Source organism: Crotalus tigris, unplaced genomic scaffold (assembly GCF_016545835.1).
Source record: "Crotalus tigris isolate CLP2741 ecotype Arizona unplaced genomic scaffold, ASM1654583v1 scf7180000024293.1627790, whole genome shotgun sequence".
Taxonomy (NCBI): Eukaryota; Metazoa; Chordata; class Lepidosauria; order Squamata; family Viperidae; genus Crotalus; species Crotalus tigris.
This window is the reverse complement of record NW_024100466.1, coordinates 1,228,853-1,247,892: the sequence shown is the minus strand read 5'-3', so window position 1 is coordinate 1,247,892 and position 19,040 is coordinate 1,228,853. Positions and strand designations below refer to the sequence as shown.

At 41.6% G+C, this 19,040-nt stretch overlaps 2 protein-coding genes across 2 annotated transcripts; both read right to left on the bottom strand.

The window, feature by feature from the left end:
* Positions 1–4,013: 4,013 nt before the first annotated feature.
* Positions 4,014–8,326, bottom strand: BMP10 (bone morphogenetic protein 10). The gene is made up of 2 exons (XM_039324271.1): positions 7,985–8,326; positions 4,014–6,386 (listed from the first exon to the last, which is right to left on the bottom strand). The coding sequence occupies exons 1-2, from the start codon at positions 8,289–8,291 to the stop codon at positions 5,449–5,451; spliced, it is 1,245 nt and encodes a 414-aa protein (XP_039180205.1). The 5' UTR covers positions 8,292–8,326; the 3' UTR covers positions 4,014–5,448.
* Positions 8,327–13,881: 5,555 nt separating this feature from the next.
* Positions 13,882–18,308, bottom strand: GKN2 (gastrokine 2). Its single transcript, XM_039324273.1, has 6 exons — positions 18,207–18,308; positions 17,296–17,352; positions 16,779–16,910; positions 15,730–15,840; positions 15,298–15,451; positions 13,882–14,141 (listed from the first exon to the last, which is right to left on the bottom strand). Exons 1-6 carry the CDS (start codon positions 18,282–18,284, stop codon positions 14,056–14,058), a joined length of 618 nt encoding a protein of 205 aa, XP_039180207.1. The 5' UTR covers positions 18,285–18,308; the 3' UTR covers positions 13,882–14,055.
* Between the last annotated feature and the right edge of the window lie 732 nt (positions 18,309–19,040).

Here is a 19,040-nt window from a genome sequence, read left to right as displayed (position 1 = left end):
TAGATCAAGCCCAGTCCAAAAATACTCTGAAATTTCTGCAATGGCCATCAATAGTCAATATCATTCAAAAGATATAATCAAAAGTCCAGGAAGGAAACAACATAGAATAGTTTCCCTCTAGCAACCAACACCCAGAGAAGCAGGAAACTATCAGGGAAGAAATAATAAATTAATCAAGGAACCAGCAAGGAGAAAACAAGACACACCCTCCCCATGTTTCTGAATCTCAGCAATTTAAGAGAGAGTAATAACTCCAACTCCTCCAATGAACGAGGATTAGCACTGATGATGTTACCTAGTTGGGTAATAAAGATCTTCAAAATCACAACTAAGCTCAAATAGCACTGAGGATCGCATTGTTCAACCTTGAGCTACAAATATTCTCTTCTATCAAATGAGGATTTAAAATGAGGCATTAAGTATGGGGGATGTACAGAGTTATTTCTGGTAGCGCTTAATGGGCCATTGCTCAGTCTTAAAGATGAGATTTTAATATTTGCCAACAGATAAAAAATGGCTTATGGGATGAAGAGAGTTTTGATTGAAATACTAGAGGAGGTGTTAAGCTATTGAAAGTGTTTCTACTTGCCTTGGTGAAAGGCAAAGTTATTTTTTTCTGTATTTTTGCTTTTCTTTTTTTTAATATATTTTCTGTTTTCTCTATTTTGCACTTTGTATTTTTTTTCTTGATTATATTTTTCTTAGTTTGTACAGTACTAGTTTTTCATTTTCATAGTTTTAAAGATCAATTAAATTATTATCAAAGTGTGGTCTGGGGACTCTGGGGGACACCAAGACCTTTTCAGGTCATACGGAAAGTTAAATGCATCAATATTTTAAAAAATTCTCAAGATTAATTTCCAATACACTAAATCTCAATAGATATAACCCATGTAAACATTTAAACTAAATTTGTGTATCAGTGATTGCATGACCTCTGTAAATGCCATACGCTAAATAAATAAAATAACCCACGTAAGCCAAAGATCTTTGGTGTTTCCAATCACTTGTAAGAACATAATGGGATAGAATCATAGAATCCTAGGCTTGGAAGGGACCTTGGAAGTCTTCTAGTCCAACCCTCTGCACAAGACAGGAGATCTTAGTGCATCCTGGACAAGTGGTGCTCCAATCTTTTCTTGAAGACCTCCAACAATGGAGCACCCACACGAAGGCACGTTCTTCCATTGATTAACTGTCCTCACTGCCAGGAAATTTCTCCTTAGTTCTAGGTTGGATGTCTCTTTAATGAGCTTCCACCCACTGCTTCTTCTCCTGCCCTCAGCTGCTTTGGAGAATAAGTCAACCCCCTCTTCTCTGTGGCAGCCCCTCAAGCACTGGAAGACAGCCATCGTGTCACTCCCTCATCCTTCTTTTCGTTAGGCTGGACACATTTAGTTCCCGCAACAGTTCACCATACAATTTATCCTTCAGACTTTGTTGCTCTTCTCTGCACGTCATCCAAAATCCAAAGGCGTCTAGGAGCGCCTTTTCTGACTTACAGATTTTATAAAGTGGCAAAAGCTTTTGGGAACTGCAGCGAAAGCTGATGCCTTTTAATCAGATTTGTGAGTTGCAAAAAGTGGTTTCAGACTCCTGATGCTTTGCCTCTTTTGCTGTGCCAAGAAAGAATGTCACACACATCCATGTACAAATCCTCTCCAGAACGTTAATCCCATGATCAATCACACGTGGCAGGGAGGGTGAAGGTTAAGCCAAGGATTAGCCAAGCCTTTCATCTCAGATTCCAGGTGCAACATTTACTTGAGGGAGAAGGAGGTTTGCGTTTCTTCTGCAGGTTTTAACTCTGCTTTGCGTGGGTGGTGACAGTTCAGGAAATGGGTTCCCACAATAAATCTCTGTAAGCAGTGATTGAAAATACTCTAATCTCTGCCAAGATAAGGAGTTGCTACAGCAAAGGACAACATAAACCTGGAAGTGATGGACGCTGGGAATGCTATATGGCTGTGGAGCCCCTCTGACCATGCTCGGCAATCCAGAGATGCCCCAGCATTTAAACCTTTTTCCTTTAACTCAACACACACTTTTCAACACCATCTTTGGCTTGCACCCTGCTTAACCTCATCAGCACACTGCCCAGTGACACTTGGGTTGGAAGTGAGAATGGAAAGATAGTGACAATTTGAAGCAGCCAGCGTGCTCTCAGGAGGAGTCCTGCCTTGGGGAGGGACAGCTGCATGACACCTCTTCTCCTCACCCATCCATAATTCATGTTGGGAGAGGTCCCATTCATAAACAGCCATCAGGCAAAACCATCCCCTACGACAGGAGTGAGGATCTCCGTCCCCACCAGAGGCAGGTGATTCGAAAGCCGCCCTAGAACCATCTCCAAAATGACTGATTTTGTCCTTCTGTTCTTCTGACTGAAATTGGGATACATTCCCAAGGGGTAGGTGTGTATGTGTGTGTGTGTGTGTGTGTGTGTCCCTTCTCACCCCTCTGAATGGTCTGTGTCTTCCTCAATCTCAAATCTTCTACCAGAGGCCTGGGACTCTGAAGATTCTGTGCAGTGTTCAGATGTTCCTAGCAGTGCACTCTTTTGGACAGAGAGCCCTGATGCTGTTCCTGGGATCCCTTGGAGTCACTATATGCAGGTAGTCCTCAGCTTAAGACCACAGTTGGGAATACAATTTCCATTGCTAAGCAAGGCAGTTATTATCCGAGTGTTGCCTGATCCTTCATCCCTTAGCAGTACCTGTAAGGTCTGCAAATTTTACTCCGTTCTGTTACAAAAAGCCAAATGCTTCCATCTGTGATTTCCTCATATTTATAGTCAAAGCAGCAGCTCTACTTTGGATCAGACTTTGAGTCACACTGGGCAGCTTTTTGTTAGCTCCTACTCCAAGTAGTTATGCCCTGATCTGGTCCTGATCGGATGCTGAGATGCTGATGCTGACACCCTGGAGAGTGTGCAGAGAAGAGCAGCAAAGCTTATAAGAGTACTGGAGAACAAACCACATGATGGATGGTTGAGGGAGCTAGCTGGATCTAGTCTATCAAAGAGAAGGATTGGCAGGGACAAGGTACTATCTTCCCGTACTTGCTACAGAAAAAAGGAGCTGACTTATTCTCCAGAGCACCTGAGGGCAGGACAAGAAGTAACAGGTGGTCATTTACTGAATAAATACTATTGATTGATTGACATCTAAAGTGCTTAGATTTCTCCACAGAGAAATACGATATAAGTTAGTATCTGTGCAAAAGCAGAAACATCTGGAGCAGATGGGAGGTTGAGGGTTCCCGCAGCAGCTATCCTGAAGAACGAAGGCTCACCTTAGCGGTGAGGATTGTGAGGGATCACTCCAAAGCCTGTTGGAGATTTGTGCAGCAATTGTGGCCAAAATTGGCCTCAAGACACAATCAGAAGTCTTGCCAGAATTCACTATGTGTTTGAAAATGGAATGTTTCCAGCAAAATTGGAATATGGGGGCAAATTCACCAGCTCTCAGTTTTTGCTGTATGAAAAAAAAAATACACTCTCTATATTCAAGGACCTTAGGCTTGAAAGTGATTGTATGCTGGATGTCACTGTATTTTGTATTAAATCGTGAGATGAAAAAACAAGGACAAATTAATATATTAACAAAGACAATGAAGAAGAAAGTTCATTGAAATTGGGGGATGATATTAGCATCATCATGGTTCAATATGTATAGGATTACCCAAGTGTGTTTGGTAAACATACAAGCACAAAAATAAAACATTTTATATTCTACATTATATTACAAGGACAACAGTCAATAAATAGATCAATAAATAATGGCTGCAGGGACAAAGGTTAGGTAGGTTTCAGCAAGTCCTTGGCAAGTGCTTTGCATGAGAATTCTCCTGAAAGTTGGTGATCTCAAAGACCAGCTTCTCTCTCTCTCTCTCTCTCTCTCTCTCTCTCTCTCTCTCTCTCTCTCTCTCTCTCTCTCTCTCTCTCTCTCTCTCTCTCATTCTCTCTCTGCGGAGATAGCTTTTCCTTAAAAGTATAAAGCAGTGGTGGGGCTTAGTACAGTAAGCCCAGAAAGGGCTGGAGACACAACGTCAATTACACTTTCCAAAGAATCTGACCAATTTCCAGCTTAGTATAAATAAAGCACCACCAGGCCTATTTTTTCCTCAACTCCAACACCTTCTTATCGCAATGATTTGTCGGAGAGGAGTGGTGGAAACTTGACATGTGACCTCCATTGTACACATGAGGAACTGTCTCATGAATTGACAGCCCCTTTCAGTCCAAAAAGTCTTGAAATTTCAGCGCAAAAAAAAAAATCCTCCCCTCCTCCCCAATTTTAACGGTGATTAGAAGAGCAATCCGCCTCAAGCAGCCAGATTCCGAATTGCGTTTGTTTCATTGGTGCGATGCAATAGTGATCAAGTAGGACATTTATGCAAGAGATGAGTAGGGTTTGTATCATGTGCACCCCAATCCAAATGGCGTGTCGAAAGCAGTTAGAGGCAATTACTTTGAGGGATGTCTTGGTTATGCTATCTGAAGGGCTCCACTAAACTGACTATGCAGAACAATCCTGAGAGGGATGAGGGAGTAGCAAAGAACTTTCCAGAAAGAGATTTGGAAGGGAGAGACTTTCTGAGCAACATTAGCCGCTAGGCAAGATTCTTTTCTGAGTAAGCAAGGAAATAAGGAAAACATTATGACTTAGATTCACACAACGGTTTGCTTTTGGCTTGGTGTGTTGCATGAATTGTGGTTTATTTAATAAATCACGGTTAATAAAACCATGGCTTAGTGAGCAGTATGAACCCCACATGTCACAGCTTAGGAAGGTTTTCTTGAACTTCTCCCAGGGAAAGTCTAAGGGGAGCATTTGACTGCCCCTCTGTTGGAAAGAAAAGCTCCTTGCTGGGGTTTTAGGGCAAGAGATCACCACTAAGAAGGGCAACAGCTTCCTTCCAGAACTGGTTTCCTCTCCAAGGGACAGTAGAATGGAACTGGCAGTGTTATCATACTAGGCAGTGAAGACAGAAATCAAAAAAGGCTGGAGAGTTCTTGGAGGTAATTCAGTAAAGCAGCCATATTTTTTCCAGAGGTGTGATAAGAAATGGCAGCTTTGGGGCTTTTGCTATGTTTTCTGACAACTGTTGGCTCAGTTGTAGCGGCCGGAAATTAGAAAGAACTGAACAGGATTGCTTAAGTGGTAAAATGTCTGGGATGAACAACTGAAGAGGAAGATCTGTGATGTTTTGGGAGCTCTAGCTGAAGCTAAGGAGATGCCTCTGCTTGCTGCTGTCTAGGAGGCCAATTGTCTCCTCCCATCCCCATTCTCCCCTTTGCTCCAAGCCATCGTTCCTAAACTGTTGCCTGTCTCCAATGTCCCTTTTCCTTGTTCAATGAATTGACTGCATCTCAAAATTGTTCAGATGGAACCATGAAATCCCATCAAAGCCAAAAACAACGTGCAAGAGCCCCCTCTCCTGCTACTATCTGCAGCCACATTCTGAGACGGACATGCCCTCATAGTTTTGCTTGAAGGTGACTATCCCTTTATCCAAGAAGAGCAACGAGATGGGGTCTAGCTTGGTTGGGACGCAACAGGCGGGAGAAGCTCTCTGGGGATCATTCAAATGAACGGATGTCTGGACCATGGCATGGGTGGTCGACTGACTGCCATCCAGAGGAAAGCTGCAGGCTCCTTTGCACTGGTAGGCATCGTAGCCAGCAGGTGCAATGATCCAGGAATCCCAGCCAATCTCCTTGAAATCCACATAAAGAGATGTCTTCTTGCAGGTGCTTCCCTTGGCATTCCTCCTGATCCTGGACGTTGAGTCATAGATGATGTTGGACCTGATCTGGAGCAGATCATTGGGGCTGCTGGAGAAATCTTGCAAATCTAAATCTGGCCACTCTTCCACCTGCTCATGCTCCATCATCTCCTTCAGCTCATAGATCTCCTCTTTCTTGGCATGACTGTGATCGTCTGAAAACACAATTAACAACGGCTTGTGTTTGGTCTCCAAATTGATGTCTATGCCTCTGTGTCTTCCTGGGTTGGGATTCTCTCCCCCTCGGAACTCCACCTGCACCTCTAGCCAGTGAGTGGTAGAGTCAGAGTGATGCCACTTCCTGATGGCTTCTGTCACTTCAAATGTCTTCCATTCATTGTCAGTGCTGTAAATAAATCTGGACGCCAGCACTTGCAGCTTCCTCTCATCTCCCTCTTTTCCTCCTCTGTGTTCGCCCTCCAGCACTTCCACAATGGTGATCTTCCTGTCGAGGTTTTCATAGAGGGGTTTGTCCTCCGCCAGGGTGTAGAGCCTCAGTTCAGCCATGGTTATCTTCTCATGGTGTGGGATGGAGACATTGAAAAGGAGAGGATACCTCTGTATTCCATTAAAGTGTAGGGGCCGGGAACTCTGTTCTGAAAATGTTTTTAAAAAATCGTATTATATTTTATGTTGATACAGGATGTACCCAATAAAGTACTGTCACTATTGCACAACACCGTTTAACCTGCCTAAATCTAGTTTCGAACTGACATTGAGAGACAGGGCTGGCCCCAGAAACCAGCAGACCGGGGAGTTCTGATATGGAAGCTGGCTGAGTGACTGGATCAGTCCCTCTCTTTCAGCCCAACCCACCTCACAGGGATGTTGTGCAGAAAATAGGAGGAGGAAAGAAGGTACGTTCACTGCCTTGGGGTATATATGGAAAAACAGGAGGATAAAAATATTGATGTTGCAGTTTTGGAGAAATAAATTGATTTTCTGTAACTAAACTGCTAAGTGGCCACAGGGGAAAGTTAAATTGGAGAAAAATATGGAAAAGATATCACTTCTGGAACAAAAACCTGTCCTAACTATTGACAATGGAGGGGCCAGTAATAAAAGAGGCAGAAAAATCTATTAATCAAGTGAAGGCTTTGTGACAAAATGGCAGGCTGAGCCATTGCAAAGAACTTCTAACCGGGTGAACATCATAAAGCAGAATACAGCTTTGGCTATTGCACCTTGATGAGGTCCATTTGAGAACAAGGGATTTATAATTTCATGGCCTTTACCAGAAGAAGTTCTAATTTTTTGTAGGTAGGCGCAATACATAAAAGACATAACACTTATTCATAGATACTATAGACCGGGGACCATGAAGAAGGCTGATTGTAAGGAGCAGCAGAAATCTAGCTGAGAATGTGGTCCATAGTCCATGAACGTCTACTCTATAACACAGTTGGAAGATATGCCAAGTTCTTGGCTTTTTGAAGATCATAATTATATGCCTTTATACTATGATCCATGGAAATGAGTATCAGCAGCATGATCTGTAGTTAGGAAGAAGCATTTTGCAGTAAGGCATCTTAACACTGACATATGGCTAAATAAATTGTACACTCAAGCACTCTGTCTTAAGTAAATCTTACATTGAACTGTTAAAAATATTTGCAAAAACCAATTTCTGCAAGCCAGAAATATATCCCTATATGTATAATACAAGATAGCCATGGGCTATCAAACTGGTGTTTATAAGAACTGTTTTGTACTACAAAGTTTCAAAGAAAAATGTATATTTTGAAAATCCTTGCTTGTAAATTAACATGACGCCCTTGAAAAACAGCTTGCCCATGGAATTCCACCTCTGTAGGATAATGCCGGAGAGTATGCAATGGCAGCATCTTTAAGGATTTCATTAGATGTTCAAAACTTACACAAAACACACAATCTGGCTGAATGTAGCCCAGCCCAGCTGAGGAATACTGTACAGCAATTAGCCTGCAGTGTGAAAGTCAACTAGCTGGGAGATTTGATGCGCCCCATTAAGCAGTAAGACAACTCAGCACTATACCAGCTGAATCTCTTTGCTATTATCTTCTCTCTCAAACTTCCTCTCTGCTCCGCTAAAACAATAATCTTCCTTTCCTCTAGTTACAACTGTAATCTAACAACGAAAAGCCAGTGAGATAATTGGCTACTCATCCCATTCGGTTGCTCCTCCTAAAGTTGTGAGGCAAGTTCAAGAGCTTACCTTCATTTTTGAAGCTTCTAACAATATTGGCTGATGGCGTCAAGGTCTTGTCCCTGGCAAACCTATTGTAGAGCTCTAACATGTATTCTGGAGGGTCCGTCTTGGCTGCCTCTTGCAGGGGGATCCCTGAGAGATTAAGTGCTTTCATGAGCTCGTTCTGCAAATTCTGAAGCAGCGCATCCTGTTCATCAAAGAAAGGCACCTCTTCATCCATAAGGGGTACATCTAGACTCGTTATGGGGCTCCCATCTGCAAGGTAGGCCAGAAGAGAAGCAGTGGCCCAAATCTGGAAGGCTACAGACTCCATGACTTCATTCAAAGTGGCCACACGGCTCTACCAAGTTTGCTGGGTGCGGTCTAAGTGGCTCTTTTATCCCCCCGCGAGGGTTATATACGGCTTGTGTCACCGAGGGTGGACAAGTTTGGAACTTGTGATTAGTCTCTCTCCCATTCTTATTCCCCACACCCCCTTTTTCCAGGTCTCAGTAATTGGACGTGGCCTGCTCTGTCTCCTATGGTAGCTTTCCCTCTCTTATCTCCTGTAGTGTAAGCTGTCCACCAGATTTCTGCTGCTATCTCACAACCCCTTTTTCTCTTAATGAGCATTTTGTAAACATTCAACATTTAGATGCTCCAAAAGAGAGGAATATTTTTCCTTTTTGCAGAAGACCTGATTGCCCAGCCCCAGCTACTTTTGGCCTAGCTGACTGCATTATTTTTTTTAATTCTGTCTCTTTGTTGATTTTTTGGCTAAAAGTGGAAGAGATGGTAACTCGGTGTCTTGCTCCTACAAGTTTCTGCTATTACCTATGACTTCCCTAAAGAGAAGGGGGAAAAAGGAAGTGATTGAAGATAAAGATTTAAAGCCTGTGATGGTGTGAGGGCTTCTTACTTTAGAGAGCAGTTTCCATGTTCAAAATAAATTTTGTCTATTGTGATGAAACAGTTGCATGATAGTCTAAATTGCTCATGTCAATCTATCTATCTGTCCTTCTATCCAGTCATTAGTTCATTTTTTTCTCTATTGAAATATGCCTAGTAATATCCAAGACTGGTATTTTTAAACATTATTAAAATATTCCAAATATAATACATATCTCAAAAGTGAACACTTAATCATTGCACTAGATTTGTATATATTCAAGTGAAACATTCTATTCTATTCTATTCTATTCTATTCTATTCTATTCTATTCTATTCTATTCTATTCTATTCTATTCTATTCTATTCTGGCTCAGGAATTCTGGGAGTTGAAGTCCACGAGTCATAAAAGAGCCAAGGTTGCCTACTCCTGGTGTAGGTAATAACAACTCTATTCTTTCTTTGGTGTGAGAAAACAGACAATCGTGGTCAGGAGATGAAGATGGGAACTACCCAAAGCCTTTTCCTTCCTCCTCTGCACATTGGTGGATGATCTGAGGATGGTCATCTGCACGGAATTTAAATTTAGACAGCACCAGAGAGCCCAACCCCAAGGGAATAAATTAGCCGACTGAATGCAGCAGAAATATGTCATTGAATAGTGCTTAATTTTTATTTGGAGATTATTGGAAGATTCTCAGGGTCAATGGAACAAAGAAATTGTTGCTTCTGAAAAGGGAGGAAATTCTTGCAGGACATTTCTGGAATTCTCCCATTTGTCAACCCCTTATTTCGTTGCAAGTTTGGTATTCATTTGGGTGTCCGATAAGGAGAAGAGTCTCTGTCATGACATTGACAAAAGCAAGATGGCTGGCCAAAATCTTTGCAGAAATGTTCAACTTATTCCCCGCCTTCTGTTGTCATGTTATTTCAAGACTGACATTCTTATCCTTAAGGAACATTCCAGGGAGAAGCTCTAAGAACTCTCAAGTGTCAGAATTTCCCAGAAGCATTTTCTGCTTCAATGAGCTTCTCTCAACTTTGCTTTGACTCAAAGGAGTTGAATTACAGTCTGGCCTGAAATTAGCATATTCCAAGTTAAACTCGCTGCTGGAGAATCTTAACAGGTCATCTTAGCATATCTTTTAATTCAACTCATCAGATTAAGAAAAATCTCTGCATTTCTCTGGTTAATAAAACAAAATGGAGACTTCTCTTGTAGGTCAACAGACTTGGGACACAAGAAGGCCCCTTCCTCCTTTCTCACTGTGTGGGATTCCTGAACCCAAAACCCAGCTCTGAGAAGAAAAAATGGAAATATGGCTCCAAGTTCAGGTGAAATTAAAGAAGAATCTGAATTCTTTTACCAGTCTGCCCCAAACTAAAAAAATTGTGATTCCTTCCTACTTAGAGGCATCCATCCATGGCCTCTTTGAATTATATTCTATTATTTGATCCAATTTCTGTCTAGTTTTATAGAAGATGGCTTAAGTGAAATATTTGTTTTTGAAATGTAAAATCCCTTTGAGTTGCAATGAATTCAACTCTTGCTGACTAAATGGATAACACAATCATGCATCCATACAAAAACAGTTCTTCTAGGAAAGTTCTTCTGGGGCCCCTCCATTTGGCTCAATATGATAATAACAAGCTCTCAGTTTTTGCTATATGAAAAAAATATACACTCTCTATAGTCAAGGACGTTAGGCTTGAAAGTGATTGTATGCTAGATGTCACTGTATTTTGTATTAAATCGTGAGATGAAAAAACAAGAACAAATTAATATATTTACAAAGACAATGAAGAAGAAAGTTCATTGAAATTGGAGGATGATATTAGCATCATCATGGTTCAATATATATAGGATTACCCAAGTGTGTTTGGTAAACATACAAGCACAAAAATAAAACATTTATAGTCTATATTATATTACAAGGACAATAATCAATAAATAGATCAATAAATAATGGCTGCAGGGACAAAGGTTAGGTGGATTTCAGCAAGTCCTTCGGTAAGTGCTTTGCATGAGAATTCTCCTGAAGGTTGGTGCTCTCAAAGACCAGCTCTTCTCTCTCTCTCTCAGGTGGCTGTCCAGTTTCTTCTTGAAATCCTCCAGTGATAGAGCAGCCACAACTCTTGAAGGCAAGTTATTCCACTGATTAATTGCCCTCACTGTCAGGAATTTTCTCCTCAGTTGTAGGTTGCTTCTCTCCTTTAGTTTCCATCTTCTCCTTCTGCTGCTTTGGTAAATAGTTTGTCTCCTTCATGTTTGTGTCAGCTCCTCAAATATTGGAACACTGCTTTCATATCTCCGCTAGTCCCTTCTTTTCTCTAGATTAGATATACCCAATATTTAGACATAGACATACCCATACATTTCCTTCTGGGTATGGAAACACGGGCATGGTGGTGCTTAATTTCCCCATTGGCTATCATTTTATTGCACAATACCTCCTAAACCGCTAGTGCAGTGTTTCTCAACCTTGGCAACTTTAATATGGGTGGGTGGACTTCAACTCCCAGAATTGCCCAGCCAGCATTCACAAACACATGGCACAACACAGGAGAACAAATCTCTCAGGACAAGATTCAGCAGTCCAACTGCATCTGAAAGCCAAAGGTCACTCTTTTGAAGACAGCAAAGTCCACATTCAGGATGTAGAGGACGGCTGGTTTGAAAGAGGGGTCAAAGACGCCATCTATATTAAAAATGAATGACCATCTCTTGACAGAGGAGGAGGGATATGATACCACCTATCTTCTGTCTAATAACACAGTCCTTTCAATAGTACCAGGAAGGCTCCACACCCATTGGCATTCTGATTCAGGTGTCCCTGAAAGTACAGATAAACCCTTGAGTGGCCTCAAAGACTCTTACAGAGCTTCAGAGGTAACAACCAGATGACCGCAAAGAATATAAATCATTCCATTCCCCACCATTCAGCCAGAACTGAAGAAGCTTTTTGGATGAGAAGCAAAATATTTTCAAGGAAAAACTGAAAAAGGTTCAGCTGCCTTTTGAACAGCATCTTTGGGGCAACCATGACCGGATAGTTGAGAATCTCCGTAGACATTGACCCATCTTAAAGTTGCCAAGGTTGAGAAACATTGCTACTAGAGCTTCTGTGCAATAAACACCATTAAATCCTATCCACAGAGAAACTAAGCACCGTTCTGCCAATGCTGTCCTACCCATGCATCTCGGCACATTCTTCCGGCCTTGCTAGCCAAAGTGAATGAGCGTGCAAGAGGCTCGCGCGTCAGTCCTTTTCCCAAGCTAGCCTGGCAGACACAATTGCTCAAGAAGGTGCCGAAAGCCGCTTATCTCAGGAGTGCATGGAACAACCGCTCTCCTGTCTCATCAGCAACCCCTGGGTGCAAGAAGCCCGGCCTTATCTCCAGCAGAGTGCTCTGGATTAGCTCTCCAAGTAATGCCCTGGGGACATCATGCAAAGAACGGGTTTGTGTCAAACACCTCCGAACATTCCCTGGGCAAACGTGACAGTCACCAATGTTTCCATTTAGGAAAACTGTACCTGTTCCCTATTGGGAAGTCAAGTAGGGCAGTAAAATATATTTAGCTGCTTTGTTTAATAGTAAAAAATTTCCTCAATGGGCAGGAATTGCTTAGAGGGGGCAAAGCTGTCTTTCAGGGTGCAGTTAAAGGGGCATAGAAGAAAAGGATTACAAAACCCCTGTCCTATTGTTCAGTGTCACGTGCCACCATTTCACTTATAGAAGAGACTATTTGTAGCTCAGACTTGTACTATGGGTTATTTTGTGCTATCTGAGCTTGGTGGTTTTCTTGCAGATGCTCCATTGCTCAGCACTGGTGATGTTACCTAGTCTGGTAAGGAAATGTCTGCAGGAAAACCACCAAGCTCAGAGAGCACCAAGGAGCCTGTTCGGTTCAGTTGAAGCTAACTGAAATAAGAAGGAATTTCGTGACAGTAAGAACAGTTGTTCATTGCCTCTCAGAGATATTGGTGGTCTGTTGCTGGAAGTTTTCAAGAAAAGAGTGGACAGCCATTTTACTAGGATCGTATAAGGACTCCTGCCTTGGGCAGGGGGTTAGACCAGAACAGAGGCCCCCAACCTTTTGGGCACCAGGGACTGGTTCCGTGGAGAGAGGCTTTTCCACGGACCAGAGGGGGCCTGGTTTTGTGTGCTGCCTGCATCTCGCAGACGGGGCTTTACTTGTTGGTGTGGACCGGTTGCTGGCATGCCGCGGCCCGGTACTGGTCCATGGATTGGGGGTTAGGGACCCCTGGACTAGAAGACTAGACTAGCCTAGACAGACAAGAGCCCCATCCAGACGTATGATTTTATGAACACAATCCAAGCTCTAACTCTGCAGATTCCTCTCCTGATCATCACTAGAACTGAAAGGGAAAAAAATTGGGTGATTAATTGAGGCATCTCTGAGCAAAATGGTGACCCTTGTGTAATTAGTAATGTTAGCAATAGCAAAATATAACACAAAATGTTATGAGCAAAAGGAAAAGCAAAGTAGGTTTTAGCCATAATATTTGTTTTTCTTATCCACTGAGATTCAAACGTCATTTCATTTTGATCCACTAGGACAAAGGTCTCTAAACCTGGCAACTTCAAGACTTGTGAACTTCAACTTCCCGAATTCCCCAGCCAGTTGCCAGTTGCTAGTTGCCAACCGTCCGAAGTTTGATCATGTGACCTTGGAGATGCTGCAGCAGTGGTAAGCTTACCATAAATCGCTTTTTAGTGCAGTTATAATTTCAAATGTCACTGAATGAATTGTTGTAAGTTGAGGACTACCTGCGTTTTTCTTTTCCCTTCAAAATTTGAGCTATGCTGCATAGAAAACAAGTGTAGAAAGCTAAAGTGACAACTTATTTATTCTCAACCACAGAAGAATTCAACTCCTAGACCACTGTTAGAATCCTTTGCCATCTAGTGGTGAATTCAATTTGAACTGGCTTTTTATTCCTGATTAAGAGGAAGAGGTTTTGCAGGTTTCACATCCAAAGGAAGTATTTTTTAAAAAATAAGGAACCAAGGATGGTTGAAAATTGCACTTTATTAGAGATTTGTAGGTTGGGTTGCAACTCAAAATTTAAGGAAAGCACAAAAGTTTTAAGGTGCTTGAACAACTAGGAATATCTTCAGAGGTGGAAGAAGCTTGTTTGTTGGATTGAAATTGTTGCAGGACATCTTCAGAGATTCCAAGGCTACTACCGGTTGTTATTTCCACAAATGTTAATACCCAAAATATTTAAGATGCCAGCATTGACACAAGTACTGGCACGTACGCCACCATCTAGATGGGAAACAAGAAAGAGAAACCAATAGGGAAGAGAGAGAGAGAGAGAGACTCTTTTTATGCATTTACCGTATATTTGATCCAGATATGTGAACTGTAATTCAGCAATTGTGGGAAGTGGAAACATCTCTGCTCTTTAGGAAATATATTTTAATCTTTTTGCAGGACCATCTAGTGTGTCCCTACCATTTATGTTATAGCTTCTTAGGTTCATTGACATATTTTGCTGATCTGAACAACCTCTCTCCAAACAAAATAGAATACTTCCTTAAGAATAAGACAGAGATATGTACAGGACAATTTTACATGAATATAAACGCCATTTAATTCAGAAGGTCTTGCTCCCAGAAAAGTGAGCACACTATTAAAGTCTTACAAGCACTTTATAGGTCACGCAAGGTATTAGTACTGTTTTAAAAAACCCTAGTAAGACCACATCTGGAATACTGCAGCCAATTTTGGTCACCAGATCACAAAAAAGATGTTGAGACCTTGGAAAAAAATCAAAGAAGAGCAACTAAGATGATCAAAGGCCTGGAGACTAAAACATACAAATAACGGCTGCAGGACTTGGGTTTGGCTAGTCTACAGAAAAGAAGAAATAGGGGTGACATGATAGCAGTATCTGAGGGGCTGCCACAAAGACGAGGAGGTCATGTTATTCTCCAAAGCACCAGAGGGCCGGACAAGAAACAATGATTGGAAACTGATGCAAGAAAGAAGCAACCTGGAATTAAACAGAAACTTCCTAACAGGGAGGACAATTAACTAGTGGAACAGCTTGCCTTCAGAAATCGTGGGTGCTCCATTACTGGAGATTTTTAAGAAGAGGGTAGACAGTCACTTGTCTGAGATGGTATAGGTTCTCCTGCTTGAGCAGGGGGCTGGACTAGAAGACCTCCAAGGTCCCTTCCAGCTCTATTCTATTCTAACCTCCAAGGGACCTTAAAATAATAAATGTTGTGCTCTAACGGGTCTTAAAATTGATCCTGGCAGTCTCACAGTTTTATTTTAAAAAATGATACCAGATGCCCTTATATAGCAGAATTTAGTGGGATTTAATTTGCCTTTCTATTGTATCTTCAATATATGAAGTTCATTGAATTGTTCAGTTAAAAAGGAAGCCATGTTGGGTTCCTTCTAGGATACTCACGCTCAACTCTTTCAACTTTATAAACAGGTACATTCTTGCAGAGGTGCTCAATGGCTTTACCAAAAACAAACCACTCTTTGATGTCTCCAAAGAAAGAATGTGCAGGTTCATATTTCACCCATATGTTTCTTCCTGACAACATTTGACGCATCATCTGAAATGAGAAGTTGGTTGAAAACAATGTTCAAAGGGCAGCTGCATGGCTCTCCAACTTAACTGTAACATTTGGGCTTCTATCATTATCATAGTCCCCGTCATCAGATGAATGGAACAAAACTAAAGTGGTTACACTGGTCAGAGACACATATCAGAGAAAATTGGGCTGAGTTGGGTGACCAGTGGACTCCCTTTCTGTGTCTTGATTGTCCATTCTCTCTTCTGTCTTTTTTCCAGCCTTCCACAATCTCTCCCAGTAAGGAACCCAACATTTACCTGTTTCTCATAAGCCAACCGCCCAATTTCTTTAATTTCTGGAATGTAGCCTTTTTCCATCTTCATTATGAAGCAAGCACTTCGGGAAAAGATCCGCATGGCGATGTATCCCTGTTATCCCAGAGGGAGACGGATAACAGATACGTTCCATTAAAAATCATTGTATATTAAAATTTAAATTGTGCAAAAGGGATATGGAGGGACTGTTTGTGACACACATACACACCCCGCAAGCCAAATCTTGGTGAGGACATTTAAACCTCATCAATTTTGTACAAAACATGTACCTTATATCTTTTTCAACATTCTACTTATTGTCATAAATTAGTATTCATGGAAAATTCATGCCCTCTCTCTTATCTACAGTGCTAATAATGAATAAAGAGAGCATCTGCCAAGCAACCAAATTCATCTGGAAGCTTCAGTTTTAATGTCCATCATTCCGATTACCAATTGCTATCTTTTTGTTGTTGTTTTAACAATCTCAGACAGTTCTATTTTGTTACACAAAAGATGTACCTGGGCCTTCTGTGATGCCTGGTCTATGGCCAAAACCTGTGGACCTGATGGGTCACTTCAGACTGACTGAGTCAAAAAAAGTCAACTTATGGTCTCAGCTTTGACCAGCTCAACAAAACAGGAGGATGCTGTGCCAGGGAAGGCTGCTTGAGGCCTGAGCTCTATGCTCACTCTAACCCAGGGGTCTTCAAACCTGGCCCTTTTATGACTTGTGGACTTCAACTCCCCTGCACCCCTGCGTCCCCTTATTTTAAATAGATGCGTCAATAAACAAACCGATAAAAGAAAAGCTAGGGGAAAAAAGGCGTTCAACTAAAATTCTGCCTATCCATTTTACAGCTTGGGTCCCTCCACACGGGTTGTGCCTGCCTATCCCAGAATTCTCGTCCTTGAGGCCTGAGCTTGAGGCAGGATAGTGAGTGAAAACAAATGGATGTATTTTATTAGAAATGGAACCACATAGCAGAACAATCCTAGTTGTGTTCTTGCACTGACAAGGTGAGTGTGGAAAGGACCAGATTCACACTTACATGCTTATAGTCAAAAATTGTATCAGAAGAGCAGGCTCCCTCGTGGACATGGATGTTGGCTATTTCCTTCTCATTGTCTATGGTGACTGTCTGCTGGATGTAATCACCATTCGGGTTAGGGATGCTGTAAACCTGAACATGAGAGAGTTTACTTTTCAGTGAAATGCAGAATCTGAGAGACGGGTGGTTCTTGATTTAGATAAGATGGGACTGACTGGTGGCCATTGACCAAAATATCATACCGTAAACCAAACAACCAAGCATATACTAAATAAAACTAGGGTATTAATGGGTAACATACACAGCTACTTAGCTGATATGATGGGTAATAAATCTTATTTATTCCCCAAGTTTCAGGTCTAGGTGTACTGCTCTAAAGAAATAGATCTAGCTTGTATACCCGTCCCTGTTTTAAAGTGTCATAGTTGGGTATGTGCTGAATATCTGCATGATTTTACAGATTTTATCTTGGTTCCACCTATGAATTTTCTGTTCATAGTAAAGCAGAGGTGATTACCTGGAAGGAAGCAAAGGCTGCATTCCAGAAGAATCCCAGCAAAATGAACGTTGCTGCCTGGAAAGGAAAGAAATAAGGTAGTGCTCAGAAGGAGAGCAGCTCCATCTGAACAATGAATCTCCATGCAGGAATGTCTGAAAAATCTAACTTCAAGCTAGCCTGACTTGCATTCTTCCACAGAACTCAGTTACTTTGGGAGACCACACTTTTCCAATGTTTGCTACCAGCGCATATGGGGCACACTTCTCCTTCCTTTAGTCCACATTGCTGATGTCTCCTGGCCCTGTGGCTTTCTACACAGGAACTGCCTCGAGATAGCAAGGATTGAATGCAGAGCTTCCTGTGTATAAGCAGGTAAACCAACCTGAGCTCTAATTCAAAGCATGTTCCTCTGCGCAATTGCTTTCCTCAAAACTGCATATCTGTAGCCAAATATATAATGGGATAATAGCCAAGTATAATAATGGGACTTCAGCAAAAGATTAGCAGGGAGTGGACTAGAAGACCTTCAAGGCCCCTTCCAACCATATTATTCTACATTCTGTGCTCTAGCTTGTCCACCAGACCAGTTTGTAGGAGACTTATAGATCCCTTGGTATTTCAGAAAACAAAATGTTTTAGGCCAATACTAATGTTGGAACTTCCAAAGGCCATTTGAACATTATCTAACATCAAAATGCCTCGTATAGCTGAGAACAGCTAGTCTTGTGCTAAGGCTAAGCTCTCCCAATGCATTGCAGGGCATGTTCTGGGAAAACGTGCCTTCACTGCTCTCCCCAAGCTAACCAACACATGGTGAACATCTCTTTCATTTCCTTAAGAATAGTCCTCCTTACCTAGACAATCCACATTGGTCTCTAAATATTTTCTAGCTTTTCTTAAGAAGAATGCGTCAAATATACTGTACTCACAAGCTTGTTCATTTTTTTTCCAGCTAAGAGAAAGAGTTTGAGATGTAAGTGGAATAAAATTCCAGAAACATTGAACATTTATATCTGGACTGTAGGTGTGGGGGACATTGCACAGAAATCTGCCCTGGGTACTTGTGGAACACACCCTGTTAGATAGTTTTATTTGAATTTTGGGCTGAGCAGATATCCAAGCCCTGATACTGCTGAGCACATTAGTCATGGGTGCATAATTTCACATTTGTCAATTTGCAAATATCAGTTAACCTCTCCCAGATTATTTGGATATATTTTTAATATCAGAAAAGTGCTCGACCTGTCCTTCTGGTTTAAATTTTGCTTAGCAGCATAAATGGGGTCAACAGTAAGTAAAAAATGTAAAGACTTCTGGGGTATCTCTAAAGAGGGACAAGGATGGATCAATGTTCTAGACAGGCTGCCAGGAATCTGGTGAGGCCTCCAAAGAATCCCCAGGTTCTGCTCCTTATTGCTAACAAGCCTACTACACCACCCCATGGCGTCTTTTGGCCTCATTGACCCTTCTTCTCTGCAAATGTGTGCAGGTCGCTCTTTGGCTCTTCTCACACAACAAACTTAATTAGATACAATATTGACCCATTCCAATCATTTACATAAAGCACTGAAAGCCTAGGATGGGCTGTCACAAAAACCTAAACCACATGAAACCTAACCAGAGCGAATACTAACTAAGGTTGTGTGAATGCCTTCCTTAGGCTTTTATATGACATATGGTTAAAAATATGGGAAGATATGTGATGAACCTGGGATAGTTTTGCTCATATGATTGGTTATGTTCTTCAAGTCATTGTTGACCAC

Coding starts and splice junctions, on each gene's coding strand:
- BMP10 (XM_039324271.1), bottom strand. CDS start 8,291: ATGGAGTCTGTAGCCTTCCAGATTTGGGCCACTGCTTCTCTTCTGGCC. Junction 6,387..7,984: donor TAGAAGCTTCAAAAATGAAG/GTAAGCTCTTGA, acceptor AAACATTTTCAG/AACAGAGTTCCCGGCCCCTA.
- GKN2 (XM_039324273.1), bottom strand. CDS start 18,284: ATGTTCAATGTTTCTGGAATTTTATTCCACTTACATCTCAAACTCTTT. Junction 15,841..16,778: donor CAATTTTTGACTATAAGCAT/GTAAGTGTGAAT, acceptor CTGGGATAACAG/GGATACATCGCCATGCGGAT. Junction 14,142..15,297: donor TAAAGTTGAAAGAGTTGAGC/GTGAGTATCCTA, acceptor TTTCCCATCTAG/ATGGTGGCGTACGTGCCAGT.